Genomic DNA, 22,050 nt, shown 5'->3' with positions numbered 1-22,050 from the left:
GAGAACAAAAAACTCCATTAACACAACGGAGTTCGTACCACAATGAAAGGAGCACTGGGACCATCCCAAAATACAGCTGGGTCTGTGCTGTGCTGGCATAGAGCTAGAATAAATGAATCTCCAGTACTTTATTCCCTTTCATTTTTTAAACTTGCAATTAATCCATTGCAGGTAATCCAATAGCAGGGGTTGAAAACAGGATTCTTAAACCAGGCTTCAATTATCACCTTATATAATTCGCTGCCTTTTCCCTCCAAGGAATTTACCTCGTGCATGTTGCAGCAGCGGCATCATTCGGAGCATGAGAGAAAGCGCTGAGATATGCTCACGGATCCTCTCCAACCTTGCTGCTTTCTGAAGATGGCACTTTTCCAGGCGATGAGCCGCCTCCATGGTTCTGGCACCTTTAGTAGGCAAGAGCTTATCACCACATTGTAAATGAACACTGCAGGCAAACCAGATTTTGCCGTGACTGGACAGACACCATGTGTCAGTATACATCAGCAGGGTTTACTTTATCAAAAGAGTTAAACTCACATTGGTATCACTTGCTATTCATGTTCTACATCCAAGACTTATGAGGACAAGTTAACAATTTCACCATCTCCCATACTCAGTTGGGCAGCAGGCATACGTCAAAGGATGTCCCGCAACATTGCAGATGGATGCCAAACCATGTTGGTTAACGGTCCTAACAGGGCCCCAGCTTCTCTGTTGAAATACTTGATTTTAAGTCTCCAGCAATTATATTAAAGTCGAAAGCTTGTAATAGCACAATCCAGCTCAAATAGGTACCAACTTCCTCCTGGATCGGTAGTTAATGCTAAAGCTCCAGAATACCAGGATTAAGCAGATCTCATGCTGATCTGTATTAAAATATTTCCACATCCTGAAATAAGTGTGCAATTTCCAGAATATTTGTTTTGCCAAGTATTGTTGTATCCTACGAATTAAATGCTTTCTTCCACTCAAGTAATTATCTTGGTGTTAGTTTAAATTCATTGCTAAAACAACCCAAAAACCACATCCTCTATAATTCTTGTAGGGTTCAGCAGGCATTATATTAATAGTCAAAGTTTACTTCTGGGAAGGTAGCAGAAGAAAAGTACGTTTAACCCTTGAGGCACTTCAAGAAGCAGCATAAGTTATGCAATATTTCGTTTAGAAGAAGGAAGAACCACCTGTTTGAATTTTTATTTTTGTTCTGTAAACAAGTCTTCCCCAGAGACAGCAAAGACACAAATACAGAACAATATCCACATGCCACAGACCATTCAGTGAAAGATTCTAGAGAGGATAATATTAGATCAGAGCTGCACGCCATACATTACAACATCAAACTCATCTAACTGATTGGCATTTTCAAACCTGCGCTTATTCAAGTATAACACATATGGCGAAGAGTAAATGAAAAAAATTCAGCTTCAAGAGCACTGTGAAATTTAGTTCAGCCACACTTGTGGCAGTCTTCATTCTCAGTGGATGTTCACTCAGTTTAACATGAACATTAAAGCAGTAAAGGGGGACAGTGATGCTGCGGTACGGTGAACTCGATTTCACTCAATTGAAGGTGCTGAGTTGTGGCTTTCTTCGTGTCCTTGTCCAAAGTATCCATTATTCTTGCTCAAACCTTAATAACACTGATGATGAACTGAATGGTTTTCTTTGTGGCACAATAATTTCAAGATGATAGGCGTAAATGCTGACAAGTTTCACTGTCAGTAAACCGCTAAAAATTAACAAACACTAGTGTGTGTGTGTGTGTGTGTGTGTGTACACACTCATGCAAAGCAATAAACCGAGGTACCCACTCTACTTAACAAGAGTCTTGCACATCCAGCTACAACACAACAGCGGAACCTGTGAGGATTTGCCAAGAATGCAGTTGGGAATATCTGGCAAATGGAAATCAACGAATAAATAAGGATAAGGAGAGAAGTAAATGAATGGTGACATGTGAAAGAAGAGAAATCAATGTAAAAGGGTTTGTCTGTTTCACTGAATGGGCACTGATTCTGAAAGTGCCTATAGAAGTCACATTTATTAAATCATCTCATTTATTTACAGTCATATATTTTAGAATATAATAAATCCCAAAGGTACAGTCCAATACCTCTTGACAGAAAGCACAGAATGTGCATTGCTGTATTCTTAAAATGCAGAAGAGCTGTTCTGCAAACAATAACATATCATCTCACCATTTTAGAGATAGTAAGCTTCAAGAAGTACATTATTTTAAACATATCATGACCAGCATCATTTCTATACTATGTTGCCTTTTCTTTAAACCCATTGACAATAAAACGTGGAGGGAATAGTAAAGCAATTTTGCCCTCTATTGGCTAAAAGGGCAAAGTGCATGCTAGGTAAAGACTACAAATGAATAAGGCATTGTTAGTACATCACAGACCAGTTTTGCAGTAGCACTTCAACAGAAGCCACTAAAACAGTTTAATGATTACAAGTTTTCAGCATTCACTATTAAAATTGTACATCTAAAAACATAGATATGAAACACTGCCCTCACTTTCCATTTTAATGCAGTGAATTTTCTCCCGCCCAACCCACCCCCACGTCCCTCCTTTTGTTTCACGGTCGTGTCCACTTCCTGCAGGTGTCAGTTGCAAGTGAACGAGCTGTTCAACCTACGGATGCAGGAAATCACTCTCCAGGAAACCATCTGGAGAGAAGAAAAAAAAAATCCAAACTATAATGAGACCATTCTATTTTCCGGGCAAAACAGGAAAAAAAATTGCAAGATTACAACAGCACTGTCAGACATGGAAGGATCCAATGTTATGTAGAACGAAGGACTGAATAATCTAATGCTATGAATAGATGAATAATACATAACTTCCTCTTCCAGTCATTTAGTACTCAGATCTTTCAGCTTAAAGCTGGCATCATTTTACGTGTCATTTGACTTCAATCACAAACCACACAACAGGGACATTAAACGGAGAAAAATCATGCTGGCTGCTGCCTAAACTCAAAATCAAGCACATGTCATTCTAAAAAGGGAGGATGGACAGAATAGCTTACTGCAAAATTGGTCAATGTGCTGCTACCGTTACCCCAAAGGAACTGAGAGCATGAGTAACAGCATGGCAACAGGCCCTTCAAACAACCAAATCCACGCCATCCATGAACTACCCACTTACAATAATCCTTCATTTGGTTAATTTTTCTTCTCCAATAATATCCTCCCTAAATCTCTCTTTCTCTGTCTCACTCACTATTTTCGAATTGTTCCTTAAAACTCATCATCGTGACAACATTTCAATTTAGGGCGTTTGCGTCAAATTTTGTTGCCTTTGAGGATTCAGGGTAAGAGTCTTAAAACACACGACTGTGTTTAGGATGGGTTATAAATACAACCGGTTGCTGCTGTTGAAGAAAGACATCTGTGTTATAACTGCAGTATTTTTAATTTTTCATTTTCTATTTCTTTTCAAAATGACAGCATTCCAGAGTAATTTAGAAAAAAATATTATGGCAAATAGAAAGCATTACAGTCACACTCAACATCATGCTGGTTAGATTCAATTTTACACCAGTATGAAGAATGGCTTTGACCATATTGAAGTATCTCAATAATTCCATACTGCTATAATCCTAAAAAATACACCTATGTGCCCACATAGCACAGAGAAATCCATTTCTTAGTCTTCTATTTGCTTACAGGATGTAAGCATCGCTGGCAATGCCAGGATTTACTTATCATCTCCTCACTGCCCTGAACCCAGTGGCTTACTTACTATTTCATCTGGCAGTTCAGTTAGTCAATTGTTCTTAAATCACATACACATCATCATATCATATCATATATATACAGCCGGAAACAGGCCTTTTCGGCCCACCAAGTCCGTGCCGCCCAGCGATCCCCGTACATTAACACTATCCTGCACCCACTAGGGACAATTTGTACATTTACCCAGCCAATTAACGGTAAATAAGAGTAGTAGATTCCCTGGTCAAAGGACATTTGTGAACCATCCAGTCTTATGACCATCAGGTAATTTAAATGGTCAGAATTACTGATTCTAGCATGCTATTCTGGTTATTTCAATTAAATTCCACAGTTGCCAGGGTAGGATTTGTCTCCAAATTAGTGTAGATTGCTGGGTCCCTACTCCAGTAATATAACCAGCAAGCATAACCACACTGTTCCAACATAAATACAAAGGGTGCGTGGTACAGGAATCAGACACACCCAATGTTCACAAATCAATAATTCCATAGTGAGGCCCAATGCAAACTAGAGGAACAATATATATTCTGCCAGGTTAGACTACAACCCAAAAGAATGTTGAATTTTCACTTCAGGTTATGTTTACCTCCTGTTTTTCCCATCGTCCCCTTCTTCCGATTCTCCTCCGATTCCCCCATTTTTGTTCCCTCCCTCACACCCCACCTCCAACCCTCCTTCATCCATTTTTGTCCTCCTCCTGGTTCCAATGAGGACATGTTATCCACACATTACATTCACCAATTTCCCCCTTCCTCCATCTGGGTTCTGGTTACATCTGCACTTTACTGCTTCCCTAATGTTTTCCATCATCACCTTCATTACTTTTCTGATTCCAGCACAGGTAGTCTTTCTGTTCCTGCTTATCACCCTCCCAGCTGCCTCCCCTTTTATTCACCCGCCTCCGTTTCCTAACTCCATCTCCTCCTGTCCCCTACTTGGCTCCTTCTGCCCACCATAACCCTTCACCCCTGCTTGGTCCACATGTCTCACCACTACCCCCCACCTTCTTTATGCTAGAAACTTTTCCTTTCCACTCTTTGTCCAGATAAAAGGTCTCAACTGGAATCATTGATATCTCTACCCCCCCACCCTCACCCCCTTCTCACTGAGTTCCTCCATCCGTTTGTTTGTTGCTCAATTTGATTACATCCCATTCAAGATTTCTAATACTGAACTTTTTGTTTAAAAACCACTGAAATCCAGTCGCAGTTCTCCCACCAGTCTTACTGTCTCCAACTACATTCTACCTTGGTCCTGCCCACTACCCTGACATCAGTCTGAAAAAGGGTCTCGACCCGAAACGTCGACAATTCCTTCTCTCCAGAGATGCTACCTGTCCTGCTGAGTTACTCCAGCATTTTGCGTCTACCAAGTTAAATTAACTTGTATATTCACTGGTAATTTATTCAACAGCTATATGTTTAGCACACTTTCATGTAGCTATTCTTCATTCTCTCTTCAGGTTAAAAAAGTTATGCAAGTCTCAGCACTGTGGAAAGGTATCCATTTTGCAGCCTGAAGAGTGTATATTAATAATAATAATAATGCGATCTTTATTGAATATCAATAAGCTGGAGATCATTACCCTTAATAGATGAAAAGGACCCGAGTCCTTGGCAGGGAAGCAAGAGTATCTGGCATTTTCCTAACTTTTGCATAATTAATGAATCCACGGAGGAACAGCAGAAATCCTGTAAAATAGACAACAAAAATTAGCACGTTCTTTTTCTTGAAAAAAAACCCAAGACTAATTGTGTCATTATTCAATATATGATTGAATATAGCAATGCTGAATCCCTCAATATTGTACCATTCAGCCAACAAGTTTCAATTTGTATACTTTTAACAAGATACTTATGTAATACTGAAAATTGTACTTCAGAAACTTCCATTTAAAATATTGGACTCAGTTCCAACCAAAACGCACCAACAAACTCTCTGGACATTTCTATGAACTGTATAAATTAGATATGCAAAATGCAAATGCAAAGTAATACAAAGTTAGTTCTACAATGTACCTAAACGCAAATACTGAACCAGAAGATCTGGCAAGCTGATCTAGCATTTTTTAAATTAAATAACGGTCAGTTAGGATTTAGGAAGTTGCCAACTTTTGTGGCAAAGTTCCAAATAAAAGACTATTAACAAATAGAACACATGTGTGCTGCACAGTCGTGCAGGTGGTGGAGCTGCTGCCTCACAGTGCCAGAGATCCAGGTTCGATCCTTAGGTGTAGTCTGTATGCAGTTTGCACATTTTCCCTGTGATCGCGTGAGTTTCCTCCGGGTGCTCCAGTTTCTCCCCACATCCCAAAGACGTTCAGGTTTGCAGTAATTGACCTCTGTAAATTGCCGTAGTCTTTAGCGAGTGGATGCAAAAGTGGGATAACAGTGAACTCGAGTGAACGGGTGATCGATTGTCAGAGTGGACCCAGTGGGCCAAAGGACCTGTTTCCATGCTGTATCTTTCAATCAAAAAGCTTCTAACAAAATTTAAAGTAAATTTAAGGTCAATATGGGACAATTAATAAAAAGGATAAGTAAATGCTGGTGCCGAGGACCAAGTACCACATGGTCCAGCCTTTTGGCTCTTGTTAATGCATTAAAGCTCATAAAATTTGCAGACAATGCAGAATGAAGCAAGCACTTACATGTCCTTGTAATTTAGAAAATACCTCTTGGGACTAAGGGAAGAAACAAACTATATAATAGAACAAACAATGGACACCAAGCCATTAAAGAATGGTGCCCAGTATTTGTCCCTTAACAAAGATTTGAAAATGTTTATAACGGAAGAATTTAAGGAGAGCATTCTGAAGATGAGGAATCCAATAGATCAATGCTCTCGCATTAGTGGAGCAGAGATTAAAAAAGATCAGTCAGAATAGCAAATTATGCGACAGGAGATTAAACCCGAAGGTGGTTGTAGAGTAAGAGTTGGTCCAAACTGTGGATAAAGATTTCAAGTGCAACAAGATAGAGCCAGGTGCTACAAAGAAAAATGAATGTTAACTAATTTAACTAATTTAATTTATTGCGAATACAGAGATTCAATTATCAGTACATTGGATTAAATGATAAAGTTTTACCGGAAAAGCAAACTGGGTAGGGGGATAAAATTAATGATAGAATCTGAATATGGTGGTTTCAGTAGGGGTTGAGAAGACAACTGTAAATTGGATCTGCTGTACAAAAGGGCAGGCTTATGGAAAGCTAGTTTCATCATGGATAAATACAACCACATTGTGCACCGAAACAAGAATGAGACATCAAGCGGAAGGAAGTAAAAGAAATGGCATAAAAGGTAGTTTTTACAACATTCAGTGAGTGGGAGATACTAAGACAAAGGCAGTGGAACATAATTCACCAGAAGAAATACTGAGGCTTGTTATACTTTATAAGCTCACTTAGAAAACCATCTGCAATTCTAGTCTTAACATTCAAGAGAAATAAATTTTGAAAAGTTTAAGAAAATGATAAGAATGATTCAAACTGCCATTTATTTCATTTAGCAAGTGAGCCAACATTAAAAACTCAGGAAAAAATATTTTTGATAGATAACCAGAAATAAAAATAAAGTCAATGAGACCTGTAAGATCCTGAAAACACGGAGTGATGTTCAAGTAAAGTCAGCAGGTAAAACATTTAAATACCTTCTATTACCCATAGATAAAGCGGGTGTTCTCTAGCCTCATGAGAGAAGATTGCAACTTCGAACCCCAGACCAAAAGATTTTAAAGACAAAAATATAGGCTGACACTGTGGTACAGTACTGTAGCCATGCTACACAGAGATGGCATATTTAAAGTAAGACATTAAAACATTTAAAAGACATTTCAACAGATACATGGATAAGAAAAGTTTAGTGGGATCTGGACCAAACGTGAGCAGGTGGGACTAGTGTAAATGGGACACCTTGATCGCCATGGGAAAGTTGGGCTCAAAGGCCTATTTCCAAGCTGTATGACTCAGATTTCATTGTTCAATTGCCAGTGTATATGACAATTAAACACTCTCGACTTGGTCCTTTGTTTCCCTTAGGCCCAAGGATTTAATGTCAGTCTTCAATATACTCAATGATTGACAAATCTTAACCCTTTGGTCACATGCATTCAACTGCACCTTTGCACTCATCTCTTGCAAACATTAGCAACAGCAACATATGCATTTGATTGCTCAATACCAGAAAGTTTAACTCAGCTGCTTTCATTATTTTCCAATTTCCTTATCTTCTTACAATTCTCACTTAGAATCATGCACAGCACAATGTATTTTAGTAGATCTTGAAATTTTGTTTCAAACATACTTTAAAAAAAATTGATATTTAAGTCAGTATCAGAGAGACTATGCTTCAGAAAAAAAAATCATTGGGTATGTTCTCGATGTATTAAAAAAAATGGACTGGAATATATTAAAACTATAAATCACTAAGAATAATTGCATTTATTTTTATTCCCTTCTCAACCCAATTTCCATTCTTCCTTAAGCTAAGCTTTTGTATATTCCATGGAGTCCCTCTGCGAGCCCAAGTACGGCTAACATTATTTCAAATGCAGATGCAAAGGAAAGAGAATATTAGTTGACTAAAATCCCAATTTGGCCCAATATCCGTAGAGGTGGACTTCCAACAATAGTCGATGAATAATAAACATTAGGAAGATGTTGGTCTCTGCTCGCACTCAAACATGAATCACAACCCTTTGCCATTGAAGGAGGTAATCTGAAACCAACTGCTAATACAACTACTGCAACTCCCTATAATTAATTCACCAGAGATTGGAGACATAAGGTGGATCAGAAATGTTCCAGATAAAGTTGCTCGTCCATTGGACCAATCAGAAATATTCTTTTAAAACCAAACTTCTGGCAAACCATTGAGGCAAAGTTCAAAGGAACAACATTCTCCCTAAATTTTCAATGACATACTAAACAATTATAAATAGTAAACTGTGCTTACGAGTATTCAGGCAGGTGAAAGAGTCTGTGTAGGAAGGAACTGCAGACGTTGGTTTAAACCGAAGATAGACACAAAATGCTGGAGTAACTCAGTTGGTCAGGCAGCATCTCTGGTGAGAAGGAATGGGTGACGTTTCGGGTCGAGACCCTTCTTCAGACTGCACAAGATTTCTTCAGTCTGAAGAAGGGTCTCGATCCGAAACGTTATCCATTCCATCTCTCCAAAAATGCTGCCTGTCCCGCTGAGTTACTCCTGCATTTTGTGTCTATCTTAGGTGAAAGTCTACTGGGGTAACATATTGGCTTTCCCCCCCCCCCAAATTTCATAAGACAGTTTGGTTACATTCAGTATGATTTACTTCATTTGGGTTTTTTTTTTATTTAAAAAAAAAGTGATTTAAAAATGTCAAGCCCAATCTGGAATGACTATTCTACAAAATTATCACAGTGATTGTTTTTAATAGACAGTGGTATCAAATGAAACATCATACATTTGTACCATTTGTTCTCCTTTCATTCCAGAAACAAAGAAAGTCAGTCTCTTTTAAGAACAACAAATGGTTTCATTTCAACGACTGTACAATATTAAGATGCACAAATTCAACAAAGATTTGAAGTGCAATCAATGTCCAGATCTTTTCTGATGGTGTTAATAAATGCAAATCGTTATTTAAGATTAGAGAACAATACTGTAAACATAAAATCTTAACGCAAGTAATGCTCAGCTCAACACTGACATCAAACTATGATCAGTGTCAAACGTGCACATCATTGTTTATCCATGCCACTTATAGGAACAGATCTCTGGTTCCAAAAAATTGAAAACTGAAATAAGATCACAGCCTGAAGCAATCAAAAACTTTCCTAGCTGTTTTTACAAATCCTGCTATACAATTATCAATAGGATAATTATCAATATGATAATTGCTAGAGCAGACAGATCAGACACATTGAAAGGAGACACATACACTAATTTACTTCATCTCACTGGACTTCTTCTTGGACTATGATCTACAACAATGTCAGAGGCCTCAAATTCTCCAGGCCAGGGTGCTTTTAAGCAGTCCCCAGTGTGCAGAAGAAAAGCATGAGACTTGTTGCTACCAGCCGCCACTTGTGTCAGTGAAGACCCGATGAGCGGAAGAGCACAAGACTTGTGACTTACTTAATCCTTCACTAAACCTTTTACTGTATTTCTCTATACTTTAATACATTTAGCTTAAGATCCCATGAGCAGAAGGGCTTGACTTCTGATTTATTTAATATTTTACTAATCATTTTACTGTATTTTACTATACTTTAATAAACTTAGTTTCTTTGTAACCTTAGTGTTCATTCTCTATTATTGATCCGAATCCTCAAAACCTGCTTGTATCATTGCACATAGCCATGCAATGCTTTATGGCCTCAAGCAGAACGCCATAGCAGATAACTCTGGAATTAGTTTAGTTCCTCATACAAGTGTTCAGTAATTTATTCTACAGATATATTTCACACACATCCCATCACAATCAACCACATGATTTCTAAGAGTGATTGGGAAATTGTGCTCCGGGCTTATCCCAATTTCCCAATCTACCTCATTGCGGCCCTTCCACGCTTGCTTTTATCTGCACTTTTTCTGTAGCTGTACCGCTGTATTCTGCCTGGTTTGATTGTATTAATGTGTGGACTCTTTACTTGGATAACACACAAAACAAAACAATAATAAATCAATAGCAATAACATTATCTCCTCATTCTGAGCATTCATCCCATGTACTGCTTTCCCATGCTCCTAGACTTTTTTGGCTCCTCAATATTCTATAACCCAGTGAAATATGCTTAATATTCACAACTTTCCTGCACGCCAACATTACAGTAATTCTGGATGCATCTGCTTCATACACTGCACCACTAGTACCATTGCCTTCAGCTGGTGCATGAAGGCATTACGGAACTCATTACTCAACCCATCCACATGCTAATTCTCTGATATGAGCTTCTAGCACTCCCTCTTTCTTTGATCTGTACAAAAGATTGGAGTGGTTAATCACATGAAAGCTGCTATGGTGAAAATTATTGCATTTAAGACAAAGGGATTTCAAATGCACTGCAGTAATTCTTAATGCAGATGAAAAAGCTTTTAAAAAGCTAATCCAATTGCAGTTTCATTCAAAACTTGTAACTCCTTGATTTAAAAATGTTCAAAAGTGATATATTTCTGAAAATATAATGGGAAATCAGACTTACCCAGCACGAGGAAAACCCACCAGAGCCAGTATTGGCCATCAAAATATCCAGGAAAGTAAGTGGAGAACTGAAAATAAAGTTTATTTTTACTTATTATCCACAGATGTAACAGAATATGTAAACTTATATCTTTATAGTTCTGCTAATTTCATATCACTACATTCAGTAATAATCGGGGGGTTCAAATAGCAACCTCATTTTCTTCAATAGGACCAATGAGAGGTAGTTCAATGCACATAAGCTCATTCCTCTATAGAAATCCAATATCTTCTCGAATCATATTTATTTTCTATACTGCAATAACTGCATTCCAATGAGCTTTGCGAATTTCCTTAGCATTAACCAGAATTTTCATCTATTTCAAAGACTAAAGGGAGACCAAAGCCTCTCAAGAGCTTGGAAGAGAGAACAAGCAGGGGAAATACTGAATAATCCAAGCACACAAATCTGTTTGGCACTTGGTGGATCAGAACCACAAGTGTGGTGCCACGTATTAAGGACCACCGGTAAACCAACTGTTCTACCTAGTGCTACTAGAGAAGACCATTGCTTTAAAAGATCTGAAGTTTAATTTTATTACTGCTTAAGAGTTTGCATCATGTCAGAATACTAGTGATTTTATTTTAATACATAAACATAACTTTAAGAGCTCCACTTAAGCATTACTAATACACTTACAGAATTACTTGGACAGAAATAAAATGCATTGAGTGCTATTTTGGAACCATGCAACCCTTGAAGATGCTTCATCTTAGAAGGAACAAATTATAGAGCTTCAGCTTCTGAATTGCAAGAATCAAGGGAAAATTTGTGCAACTATTCATAAAGGAAGTACCCAGTGAAGCAACTTTATATTGCATCAGTAAATGAAAGTAAGAATTGCAGATGTCAGAAATCTAAAAGCAATGCTGCAATGACTTAGCAGGTCACACAATATTTTTGGAAAAATAAATAATTAACATTTCTGGCCAAAGACCTTTCATCTTAACAAAAAATGATGCAGGATTGTCAACCCAAAGCATTATGTGTAGGAAGGGACTGCAGATGCTGGTTTAAACTGAAGATAGACACAAAAAGCTGGAGTAACTCAGCGAGTCAGACAGCATCTCTGAAGAAAAGGAACAGGTGACATTTCGAGTTGAGACCCATCTTCAGACTCAGACTTGGAGATTGACAGGCATATCGCTCTTGACTCAAGTAAAATACCTTATCAAGCAATGGATAAGGAATATTCAGAATTTGCACCAATTCAACCACAAAGGAGGAGACAATGACTAAATGTTCATCAACCCTCACTAAAATCATAGGTTCTGGTTCATGAAAAAAAAAATGAATGGACGGTTCTCAGGATCAAAACACTTAAGTAATCTGAGAACTGCCTGTGCTTGCCTTTATCAGTCGGGTAAGTCATATTGTAGCCGTATAAAATATTGGTTAGGCCATATTTGGACTATTGTGTGCAGTCTGGATGTCGCATTACAGGAAGAATGTTGAGTCTTTAAAGGGGTTCATCAGGATGTTGTCTGGATTAGCAATAAGAGATTGAACAAACTTGGACTGTTTTCTCTTAAGTGTTTGAGGCTGAGGAGAGACCTGATAAAAGTATATAAAGTTATGATGCATAGAGTCAGTGTTTTTCTCCAGAGTGGAAATGTTAGATACTAGAGAGATTGGTGGGTGCCTATGGAAGTGTTGCCAGGGGAAGTGTCATAGAGTCATAGTGTGGAAACAGGTCCAACTTGCCCACACCGACCAACATGTCCCATCTACACTCGTCCCACTTGCCTGCATTTGGCCTATATCCCTCTAAACCTGTCCCATCCATGCACGTGTCTAATTGCTTCTTAAACGTTGCGATTGTCCCTGTCTCAACTACTTCCTCCAGCATTCTAAATGCGGCCTCACCAACGACTTATATAACTGCAACATGACCTCCCAACTTCTATACTCAATACTATGACTGATGAAGGCCAGTGTGCCGGAAGCCGTTTTGACCAACCCATCTACCTGTGACGTTTTACCTTCAAGGAACGACGTACCTGCACTCCTAGATCCCTCTGCTCTACAACACTTCCCAGACCCCTACCATTCACTGTGTAGGTCCTGCCCATGTTAGACTTTCCAAAATGCAACACCTCTCATTTCCCTGTATGAAATTCAATCAACCATTCCTCAGCCCACCTGGCCAACAATTCAAGATCCTGATACAATTTTTGACAACCATTTGCAAATCCGCTCATTTGTATCATGTGCAAACTTGCTAATCTTGCCATGTACATTCTCATCCAAATCACTGATATAGATGACAAACAGTAATTGTGCCAGCACCAAACCCCGAGGTACACCACTAGTCACAGGCCTCCTGTCCGAGAAGCAACTTCCACCATCACCCTCTGCTTCCTTCCATGAAGCCAAGTTTCTATCCAAGTGGTAGAAGCAGATACAATAGCAACATTTAAGCAATATTTAGACAAGCATTTGTACAGGCAGAGGATAGAGGGATATAGACCACATGCTGGCAGATGGGATTAATTTAAATTGGCATAATCGTTCACAGAAATATTGTAGCTCAAAAGGCCTTTTCCTGCATTGTATTGTTCTATATTCTGTGCTTTTGAGGCTGTACACAAAGCTTCAGTCTTAAAAAAGTTCAAGAACTGAAACTTCAATTTTACATCATGCAAACTTTGATTGCGATGGTTTCACCTTTCTCATGAGAGCACCTCTTTCAAAGAAATAGACATTTCATTGTGCCATTGCTGAAATGTTCTATTAAATTGGAAATTTCAATCGTACTGTGTATGCCAAATCACTGTGTAAATATGTACAGAACACTTCATAGAATACTGGATGGTCACAAAAATACAGGTTCTAAAATTTATAATATTTAAGAGATCTTCATTTGGATTTTGTAATTTAAAGGAAATCTCCCTGTGATTTTATTTTACATTTCATAACATTGGAAATCACAATAAGGAGAAACATTTCACCTACCCGAACAATGAGGATCCACTTAATCAGAGAGAGGCCAAAACCAGAGATGGCCCCATACCTGCCGGCAGCTGAAGTAGTCAAACAAAATGATAAGAAGAACCCAATCCAGTTGAAGAAAAATGCCACTAGGATACAATGAATAAGGGAAAAACATTATAACATTTGATTTTATTTTTTTGTAACTTCTGTCCTTCACAGACTGCACCCAATAACCTTTCCTCCCAAAGTTAATTAACCATGTTCTGGAACATTGACATTTAAAAGCCTTGAAGCCCCTTTCATCAACATTAAGTAGTTCTGACCACACGTCTGCTTCAATTTGACTGTGAAGCAGATGCACAACCAGGAAACAGAGTAAGTGACAGTGGTATTTCTTATCATCTTTAAGCATCCATTCTGTATGGGAGCAGGAATTTCATTGTAGTCATTTTATCTTTTGGAAAATAGATTCTAATTCTGTCCATAATTTTAGGGAAATAATACATTATGTTTTCTAAATCACATTCTTAATTGGCACTGACTGCTGTTAAGAATTTGAGTCCGTGGGACTGTTTGCTCTGCTGTAAAGTATCATTCAGATGTCTTTAGATCCAAGACAATGCAGGTAATCCAGACTATATTACACCTCTGAAATGAGGAAGGACATGTTGACAGGAGAAGAGGACAGAACTAACTTCTTTGATTAAAAAAGGGGAGGAATACACTGACTTGACTAAAATTTAGCTATTGGACAGAAGCAAATGAACACATCCTTCTCAGGTTAGCAGGCTGTAATTTGCAGGAATCAGTGCTTGGATCCATTTGGACACAATTAAATCGACAATTTGGCTAGGTGGGGCAAATGTCATCTTTCATCTTGATAATTCTAAACAAGGTGGATACAGAGTACAGAGGGGTTCGTAGGGAGGCTTCAAGAGGATGGAGATAAATGGAGCAAGTGAATGACAGATGGAATAAGGAAAAATGTGAGGTCATTCACTTTGGTGTATTAAGAATAGGTTTTAAAATGGTAAGATATTGGTATAGCTGATATTTAAAGTTGGGTACTGTTGATTGTAAAGCAATCTTTTTAAGACTTCCTGACTCCTGTGTTCAAATTTGTTTGTGATAGGCTGATGTACCATTTGCCTTTCTATTGGCTTACACCTGGCTTTCAGTAACAATAGGGTTTTGATTACACAAGGTCTCCATTATCACTGAAAGCCAGGGAAAGCCAATAGAAAGGCAAATGGTACGCAAGCATTATCAAACACAAATTTGAACATAGGCGTAAGGAAGTCTTGAAGAGATTATTTTACAATTTGTGTTTCCATACTTAAGGACTTTTTTGCCATAAAAGCAGCAAATATTCACAGGACTGGTTCCAGGGATTGTGGGTTTGCTATACGAGGATATAACGAGCATACTAAGTCCATATTCCCCTATGTTAGACGTGTAGTGAGTCCAGACGAGTAGTATTATCCAAATACTTTATTGGTATAAAACCCGTGACAAACGCAACAGACTTCTTTCTGGACGAACACTAACTTCACTCACTAATCTAATCTCTAATCTAACGTTTGGCGCCAAGCATTTAAATACCCCGCGCTTCCTCACCCCGTGACCGTAACCCAATCCGAGGGTTCTATTACCTGGCCAATCCCTATGTCCCTACATGACCCCCCCCAGAACCCTCGAAACCATACCTCACGGGCGGCCGAACCTCCCGCCCAGAACGTGTACGGATGGGGGAAACCGATACCCCCAGCGTGACAGGAGGCGGGGTGGACGCCGCCGCTGGAGGCGATGGGGGGTCCACTGGAGCGGAGGGTGCAGGTGACGGGGGGCACTTGATGAACAACGGCAGCCCGGGACCAACCATAGGCGGCGGAGGCCCAAGAGGTGGTAAACTGGGCGCCGCTGACGGGATCAGTCGAGCAGCCACAGGCCGGCCCCGGCGCGGCGGCTGAGCCACCGACACGGGGAGATCCTGGTCTAAATGGGCCGGCTTGAGACGGGACACTGAAACCAGCTCCTGACGATTTCCTACCTGCAAGGTGAAGGTTACAGTCCCTCTTTTGAGCACCTGGAACGGGCCTTGGTAAACCGGCTGGAGAGGGGGACGGTGGCAATCTTTCCGAAGAAACACGAAATCACAGCTCCGCAATTCCGAAGGAACGTGAACTGCTGTGCTTCCGTGACTAGAGGTGGGGACTGGAGCCAGAGAACCCACCCGTTCCCGGAGGGAGCCCAAGACTGACGTGACGGATGGCGGCAAGGCGGGAGTGGAAGGGAGAATGTCGCCCGGCACCCGCAGGGGCGAACCGTAGACGAGCTCGGCCGAAGATGTGCCCAGCTCAGCCCGCGGGGCCGTACGGATGCCGAGGAGGACCCAAGGCAGCTGGTCAGCCCAATCGTAGCCAGTCAGGCGAGCACAGAGGGACGCCTTCAGCTGCCGATGGAAACGCTCAACCATCCCGTTGGCTTGGGGATGATAGGCGGTGGTCTGCTGTAATCGAGCACCATACAGCTGCGCCAGCGCAGCCCAGAGAGACGAGGTGAACTGGGCTCCCCGATCTGTAGTGATGATAGCCGGGACCCCGAAACGAGCCACCCAATGCAACGCCAGGGCCCGTGCACAGGAGGCCGCCGAGGTGTCCGACAAAGGGAGCGCCTCCGGCCAACGAGTGAACCGATCAACCACCGTCAGTAGATGAGTGTAACCCCTAGAATAGGGCAATGGACCCACCAAATCCACATGGATGTGGAAAAAACGGGCGGGGGGAACCTCGAATCTCTGGTGTGGGGGCTGGACATGACGATGGACTTTGGAGGTCTGGCACGGAATGCAGGCGCGTGCCCAGGCTGCCACCTGCTTTCGCAGGCCATGCCAGACAAACCGGTCGGCCACCATGGCTGAAGTCGCCCTGATGGACGGATGTGCCAGGCCATGAATGGCCTCAAAAACCTTACGCCACAGAGCGGCAGGCACCACCGGGCGAGGGCGTGGGAGAGTAACGTCGCACCACAACTTGGTACCTGTGGGGCCACACGCCACCTGCTCTAAACGCAGTCCCGAGGTTGTGGAGGCGTACACCGCAGCAGTTCCTTCCAGGCGCTGAGCCTCCGCTAGCTCCTGGAAATCCACATGTTTACCAACCACGGCTACGGAGGGAATGGCAGGCCGGGACAGGGCATCAGCAACGGCATTCAGCCTACCCGCAATATGACGGACATCGGTCGTAAACTCCGAAATGAGGGTTAGGTGCCGCTGCTGGCGAGCCGACCACGGATCAGAAACCTTCGCAAAAGCAAATGTCAAAGGTTTGTGATCCGTGTAGGCCACGAAAGAACGGCCTTCTAAAAAATAACGGAAGTGGCGGACTGCTAAATAAAGGGCCAGGAGCTCCGTATCGAACGCACTGTACTTGAGCTCCGCTCGAGAGAGCTGCCTGCTGAAAAACGCAAGAGGCTGCCATTCACCGTCAACCTGCTGCTCCAAAACCCCACCCACCGCCACGTCTGAGGCGTCCACCGTCAGAGCTGTGGGGGCGGAGGAGCGCGGGTGCACCAGCATGGTGGCATTGGCGAGGGCCTGTTTGACCGCAACAAAAGCCGTCTCCGCAGCTACGGACCATACCAACTCCGCGGGGTTACCTGCGAGACATTGAAAAAGGGGGCGCATAACCCGAGCTGCTGCAGGCACGAACCGATGATAGAAATTGACCATGCCCACGAATTCCTGCAAGCCCTTGATGGTAGTCGGGCGGGGGAAAGAGCGGACCGCGTCCACCTTAGCTGGTAAAGGAGTGGCACCGGCCGGAGTAACCCGGTGACCCAAAAAATCCACCGCGGACAGGCCGAATTGGCACTTGTCCGGATGGAGAATCAGGCCATGGTCTTGCAGCCTCTGGAACACCGTGCGGAGGTGGACCAAGTGCTCCTGGACCGAACGGCTGGCAATCAAAATATCGTCTAGATAAATAAAGACAAACGGCAACCCTCGACCCACCCGGTCCATCAAACGCTGGAATGCCTGAGCTGCATTTTTAAGGCCGAAAGGCATACGCAACCACTCAAACAGTCCGAACGGGGTGATGGTCGCTGTTTTCGGAATGTCCGGCGGGTGGACCGGGATCTGATGGTATCCCCGCACCAAATCAATTTTTGAAAATATTGTCGCCCCCTCCAGGCTAGCTGAAAAGTCCTGAATGTGTGGAATCGGATAGCGGTCCGGCCGTGTTGCCGCGTTGAGTCGACGGAAGTCACCACATGGTCTCCACCCCCCAGATGCTTTGGAGACCATGTGCAAGGGGGAGGCCCACGGACTACTGGAAGGCCGAATAATTCCCAACCTCTCCAAGTTTAGGAACTCCTCTCGCGCCCTGGCCAGCTTGTCGGGTGGGAGGCGCCGTGCCCGGGCAAATACCGGCGGCCCTTCGGTTGGAATGAAATGGACGACCCCGTGCTTCTCCGAAGGTGAATCAAAACGCTGGACGAGGAGCTGCGGGAAGTCGGCCAGGACTGCATCGAACTGACCGGGAGCCGTGGTAATGGACTGGATAACTAGGCTGGGTGGGGCGGCGCTTGTAGAAGCCTCTGGCCCAGTACCCCGAGGCCGTACATCAGCCGAGGGTTGTAGGCCCCTCCCTCGGACGTCTGCGACCAAGGAAAACGCCCATAGGAAATCTGCCCCCAATATGGCCTGGCCCACATCCGCAACGATGAATTCCCAACGGTAAGTCCTGGACTCGAAGGACAGGGACATGGTCCTTTTACCGTATGTACGGATGGTGCTACCATTCACTGCAATTAGGGGCGGGCCCTTTTCCCCCACTCGAACTTCACAGTCATAGGGGGGCACAATACTTACGACCGCTCCCGTATCCACTAGGAAAACGATCCCGGTACTCTGATCCGTAGCGTAGAGGCGGTGGTTACGGCCAACCGAGACTGCCTCTACAGTCGATCGGCCCAGGCGTTTCCCGGAAACGAACACGGGGATCTACAGCTTCGTGCCTCGCTGCCCCACCGCCGATGGAAAGAGCACCAGCCACGCCTATCCGGCTCTGTTGGTCGAGCCCGCTGCCAATGAACAGGCGCCGCCGCCCTCTCTTGGCGGGCCGGCTGCGCAATAGCGGCCGATGCGTCGCTCTCCCGGCCGCACCCCCGACTGCCGCTGGGCCTCGAGACCCGGTTAACGGAGCCGTCTCGGGCGTTGCGTTCCCTAACGAGCGTGTCGGCCTTCTCGGCGAACGCTACCGGATCTTCAAAAGGGACGTCTGCCAACACCAACCTGACGTCCCCAGGTAGCTTCTCCCGAAAGGCCGCTTCGAATATCATGCACGGCTGATGGTCGCCCGCCAAAGCCAGCATCTCGGACATCAGCTCCGACGGCAGCCGCTGCCCCAGGTCTGGCAAATGGAGGAGCTTCAGAGCCCGCTGGTTCTGGGCCCAGCCGAAGGTCCGCAGCAGGAGCTTCTTGAGCCCCACGTACTGGTTCGTTTGGGGTGGACTGGTCAGGTATCGGCTGACCCGCGCAGCCACCTCCGCCTGCAGACAGCTCACCACATGGTGGTACTTCTCCTGGTCTTCCTCCACCTTTTTAAGATGGAACTGTGATTCTGCCTGCACAAACCACAGGTGCGGCTGATGGGCCCAGAACGGCGGTAGATGGATTTGCCCGCGCTCGCTCCTGCCTGCGACATGCTGCTGCTTTCTTCCTACGTTCGAGGTCACCAATGTAGTGAGTCCAGACGAGTGGTATTATCCAAATACTTTATTGGTATAAAACCCGTGACAAACGCAACAGACTTCTTTCTGGACGAACACCAACTTCACTCACTAATCTAATCTCTAATCTAACGTTTGGCGCCAAGCATTTAAATACCCCGCGCTTCCTCACCCCGTGACCGTAACCCAATCCGAGGGTTCTATTACCTGGCCAATCCCTATGTCCCTACAGACGAATGAAAGAAGCAGCTTGATGTAAAAATGGTGCAGTCTCTCAGAATAAGAGAGAAATTTATTCAAGGAATTATGATGAATCTTTGGAAATTTACAAGGATGTTGTCAGGACTTGAGGGCCTGAACAAGAGGAGGAGGTTGAGCAGGCTAGGACTTCATTCCTTGGAGCGCAGGAGGATGAGGGGTGATCTTGTAGAGTTGTATAAGATCATGAGAGAAATAGATAGGGTAAATGCAGTGTCTTTTAACCGGAGGAGGGGGATGCAAGAACCAGAGGACATGGGTTTAAGGCGAGGACGGGGGAAAAGATTTAATAGGAACCTGAGGGGCAAAATTTTTTTTTACACAAAGGATGGTAGGTACATGGAACCAGCTGGCCGAGGAGGTAGTTGAGGCAAGTACTATCACAATGTTTAAGAAACAATTAGACAGGTACATGGATAGAGAGATTTAGAGGTATATGGACCAAACTCAGGCAGGTGGGACTAGTGTAGATGGGGCATATTAATCGGTGTGGGCAAGTTGAGCCAAAGGGCCTGTTGCCAGGCTGCATGACTCTATGACCCTAAATTTGAGGTGGCTTCACATCTTTGTTTCACCCACCTGAGTACAGGAATTCAAGTCACTAATATAAAACCCACTTCAATAATTTACACGCATTGGTGAAGCAGGAGTAGGCCTACAAGTCCACCTTCATTCCAGAGAGAAAAGTGATAAGATCATATAAGAAAATTGGTAAATGGGCATCAATATCATCAACTTTGAAATGTCAATTTAGACTCAGAAACATTCAAATATTAACTGCCTTTTGGAGCTTCTAATTCAACACCATTATAAGTAAAAAAAATCTTTGCATTTAGTATAATTATATCAATTCATAGAAATACCATGTAATGATTACATAACCACACTCAAAACCTTTGCTTTACAAATTGCACAGTCCATTCTGTATCCACTGTTTGTTGTTTATGTGGACAACTTCACTGTTGGCTAGTTAGTTATGTAATTCTCAGACGTGTTTATTTTAGTATAAAAGCCACCAGCATCCACAAAGACTCTTCACACCCCTGCAACAGTCTGTTCGAACTTCTACCATCAGGCAGACGCTACAAGGCCTTCTACGCCCGCACCTCCAGACTCAGGAACAGCTTCATCCCCTGGGCCATAGCTGCTATGAACCGGTCCTGCTGAGCCGGATGGTCACATCGCAGTGAACCGGCACAGATCTACTTGCACTTTATTCTGTTTTAAAACTGTTCCAATTTGTTTCATTGGGTTGTTTAAATTAATACTGACTAGCTAATTAATTTATTGCATCGTATGGGAGGCGCATTCCCAATCTCGTTGTACCCCTGTACAATGACAATAAGGATATATTGTGTTGTATTGTATTGCATGTAATTTAAAATAATCCTTACTGAAGAATGTCAGCATGAATATACCATCATTCCCAATCCTCAGTTGATCAGTATCATCAAAGTCATCCCGTCCTGAAAAATCATCATCCTGTTTGCGGAAAGAAAAAAACATTTTAGGTTTGTCCTCCTCTTTTCGGAGGATGGAAACATACAAAAATTAACAATAGAATAAATAAACGTCAAAAAATTGCAGATGCTGGAAGTCTGACAAAGATTCTCAGACCCACAATATTAATCTCTTTCCAGAGATGCTATCTGAGCTGTTAAGTGACTGGCATTTTCTGTTTTATTAGCAACATAATGTTGAAATTTCTTCATTCTACCTGGCGTAACTCTCTACTTGCTTTCTATACTCTTTCGGGCAGCTGCCCCTTTCCAGCAACTGCCAAGCTATACATCGTTGACATATGGGAGGAAACGAGCACATGACAAAAACCTTTGCAGCCACTGGAAGAATATGCAAACTCCACAGGCAGCATTGCAAGTCAGGATTGAACCTTGTTCACCAGATCTGTGAGGTAGCATCTGTCGTCATTTAGCTATTTGGATATCCACCAGCTACTTTAACGATGCGTAAATTTTTCCCCATCCAGTCGAGCTACTTATAGGTCATTCAGCTCATTAAGTCTACTTTTAAATAATGGCTGATATATCTTTCCCTTTCAAACCCATTCTCCTGCCCTCTGGGGGGGGGAGGGGGGAGGAGGGAGAATAAGGGGGTTGAGGAGGATGAAGTGGGGGGGAGGGGGAGTGGA

At 42.8% G+C, this 22,050-nt stretch overlaps 1 protein-coding gene across 1 annotated transcript in view; it reads right to left on the bottom strand.

Moving 5' to 3' along the window:
- Positions 1–1,179: 1,179 nt before the first annotated feature.
- Positions 1,180–22,050, bottom strand: part of LOC144600216 (NEDD4 family-interacting protein 1-like) — a 44,484-nt gene continuing 23,613 nt past the window's right edge. Inside the window, exons 4-8 of the mRNA XM_078411745.1 lie at positions 21,296–21,383; positions 13,932–14,056; positions 10,938–11,004; positions 5,337–5,442; positions 1,180–2,680 (exon numbers count right to left, since the gene is read on the bottom strand). Of these exons, the coding sequence (XP_078267871.1) occupies positions 5,339–5,442; positions 10,938–11,004; positions 13,932–14,056; positions 21,296–21,383 (384 nt within the window). The 3' untranslated portion in view covers positions 1,180–2,680; positions 5,337–5,338. The remainder of the gene's footprint in view (positions 2,681–5,336; positions 5,443–10,937; positions 11,005–13,931; positions 14,057–21,295; positions 21,384–22,050) is intronic.

The sequence above is a fragment of the Rhinoraja longicauda genome, chromosome 14 (genome assembly GCF_053455715.1).
Source record: "Rhinoraja longicauda isolate Sanriku21f chromosome 14, sRhiLon1.1, whole genome shotgun sequence".
NCBI classification, from domain to species: domain Eukaryota; kingdom Metazoa; phylum Chordata; class Chondrichthyes; order Rajiformes; family Arhynchobatidae; genus Rhinoraja; species Rhinoraja longicauda.
The sequence above is the reverse complement of the archived record's forward strand: the minus strand, read 5'-3'. Positions and strand labels throughout refer to the sequence as shown.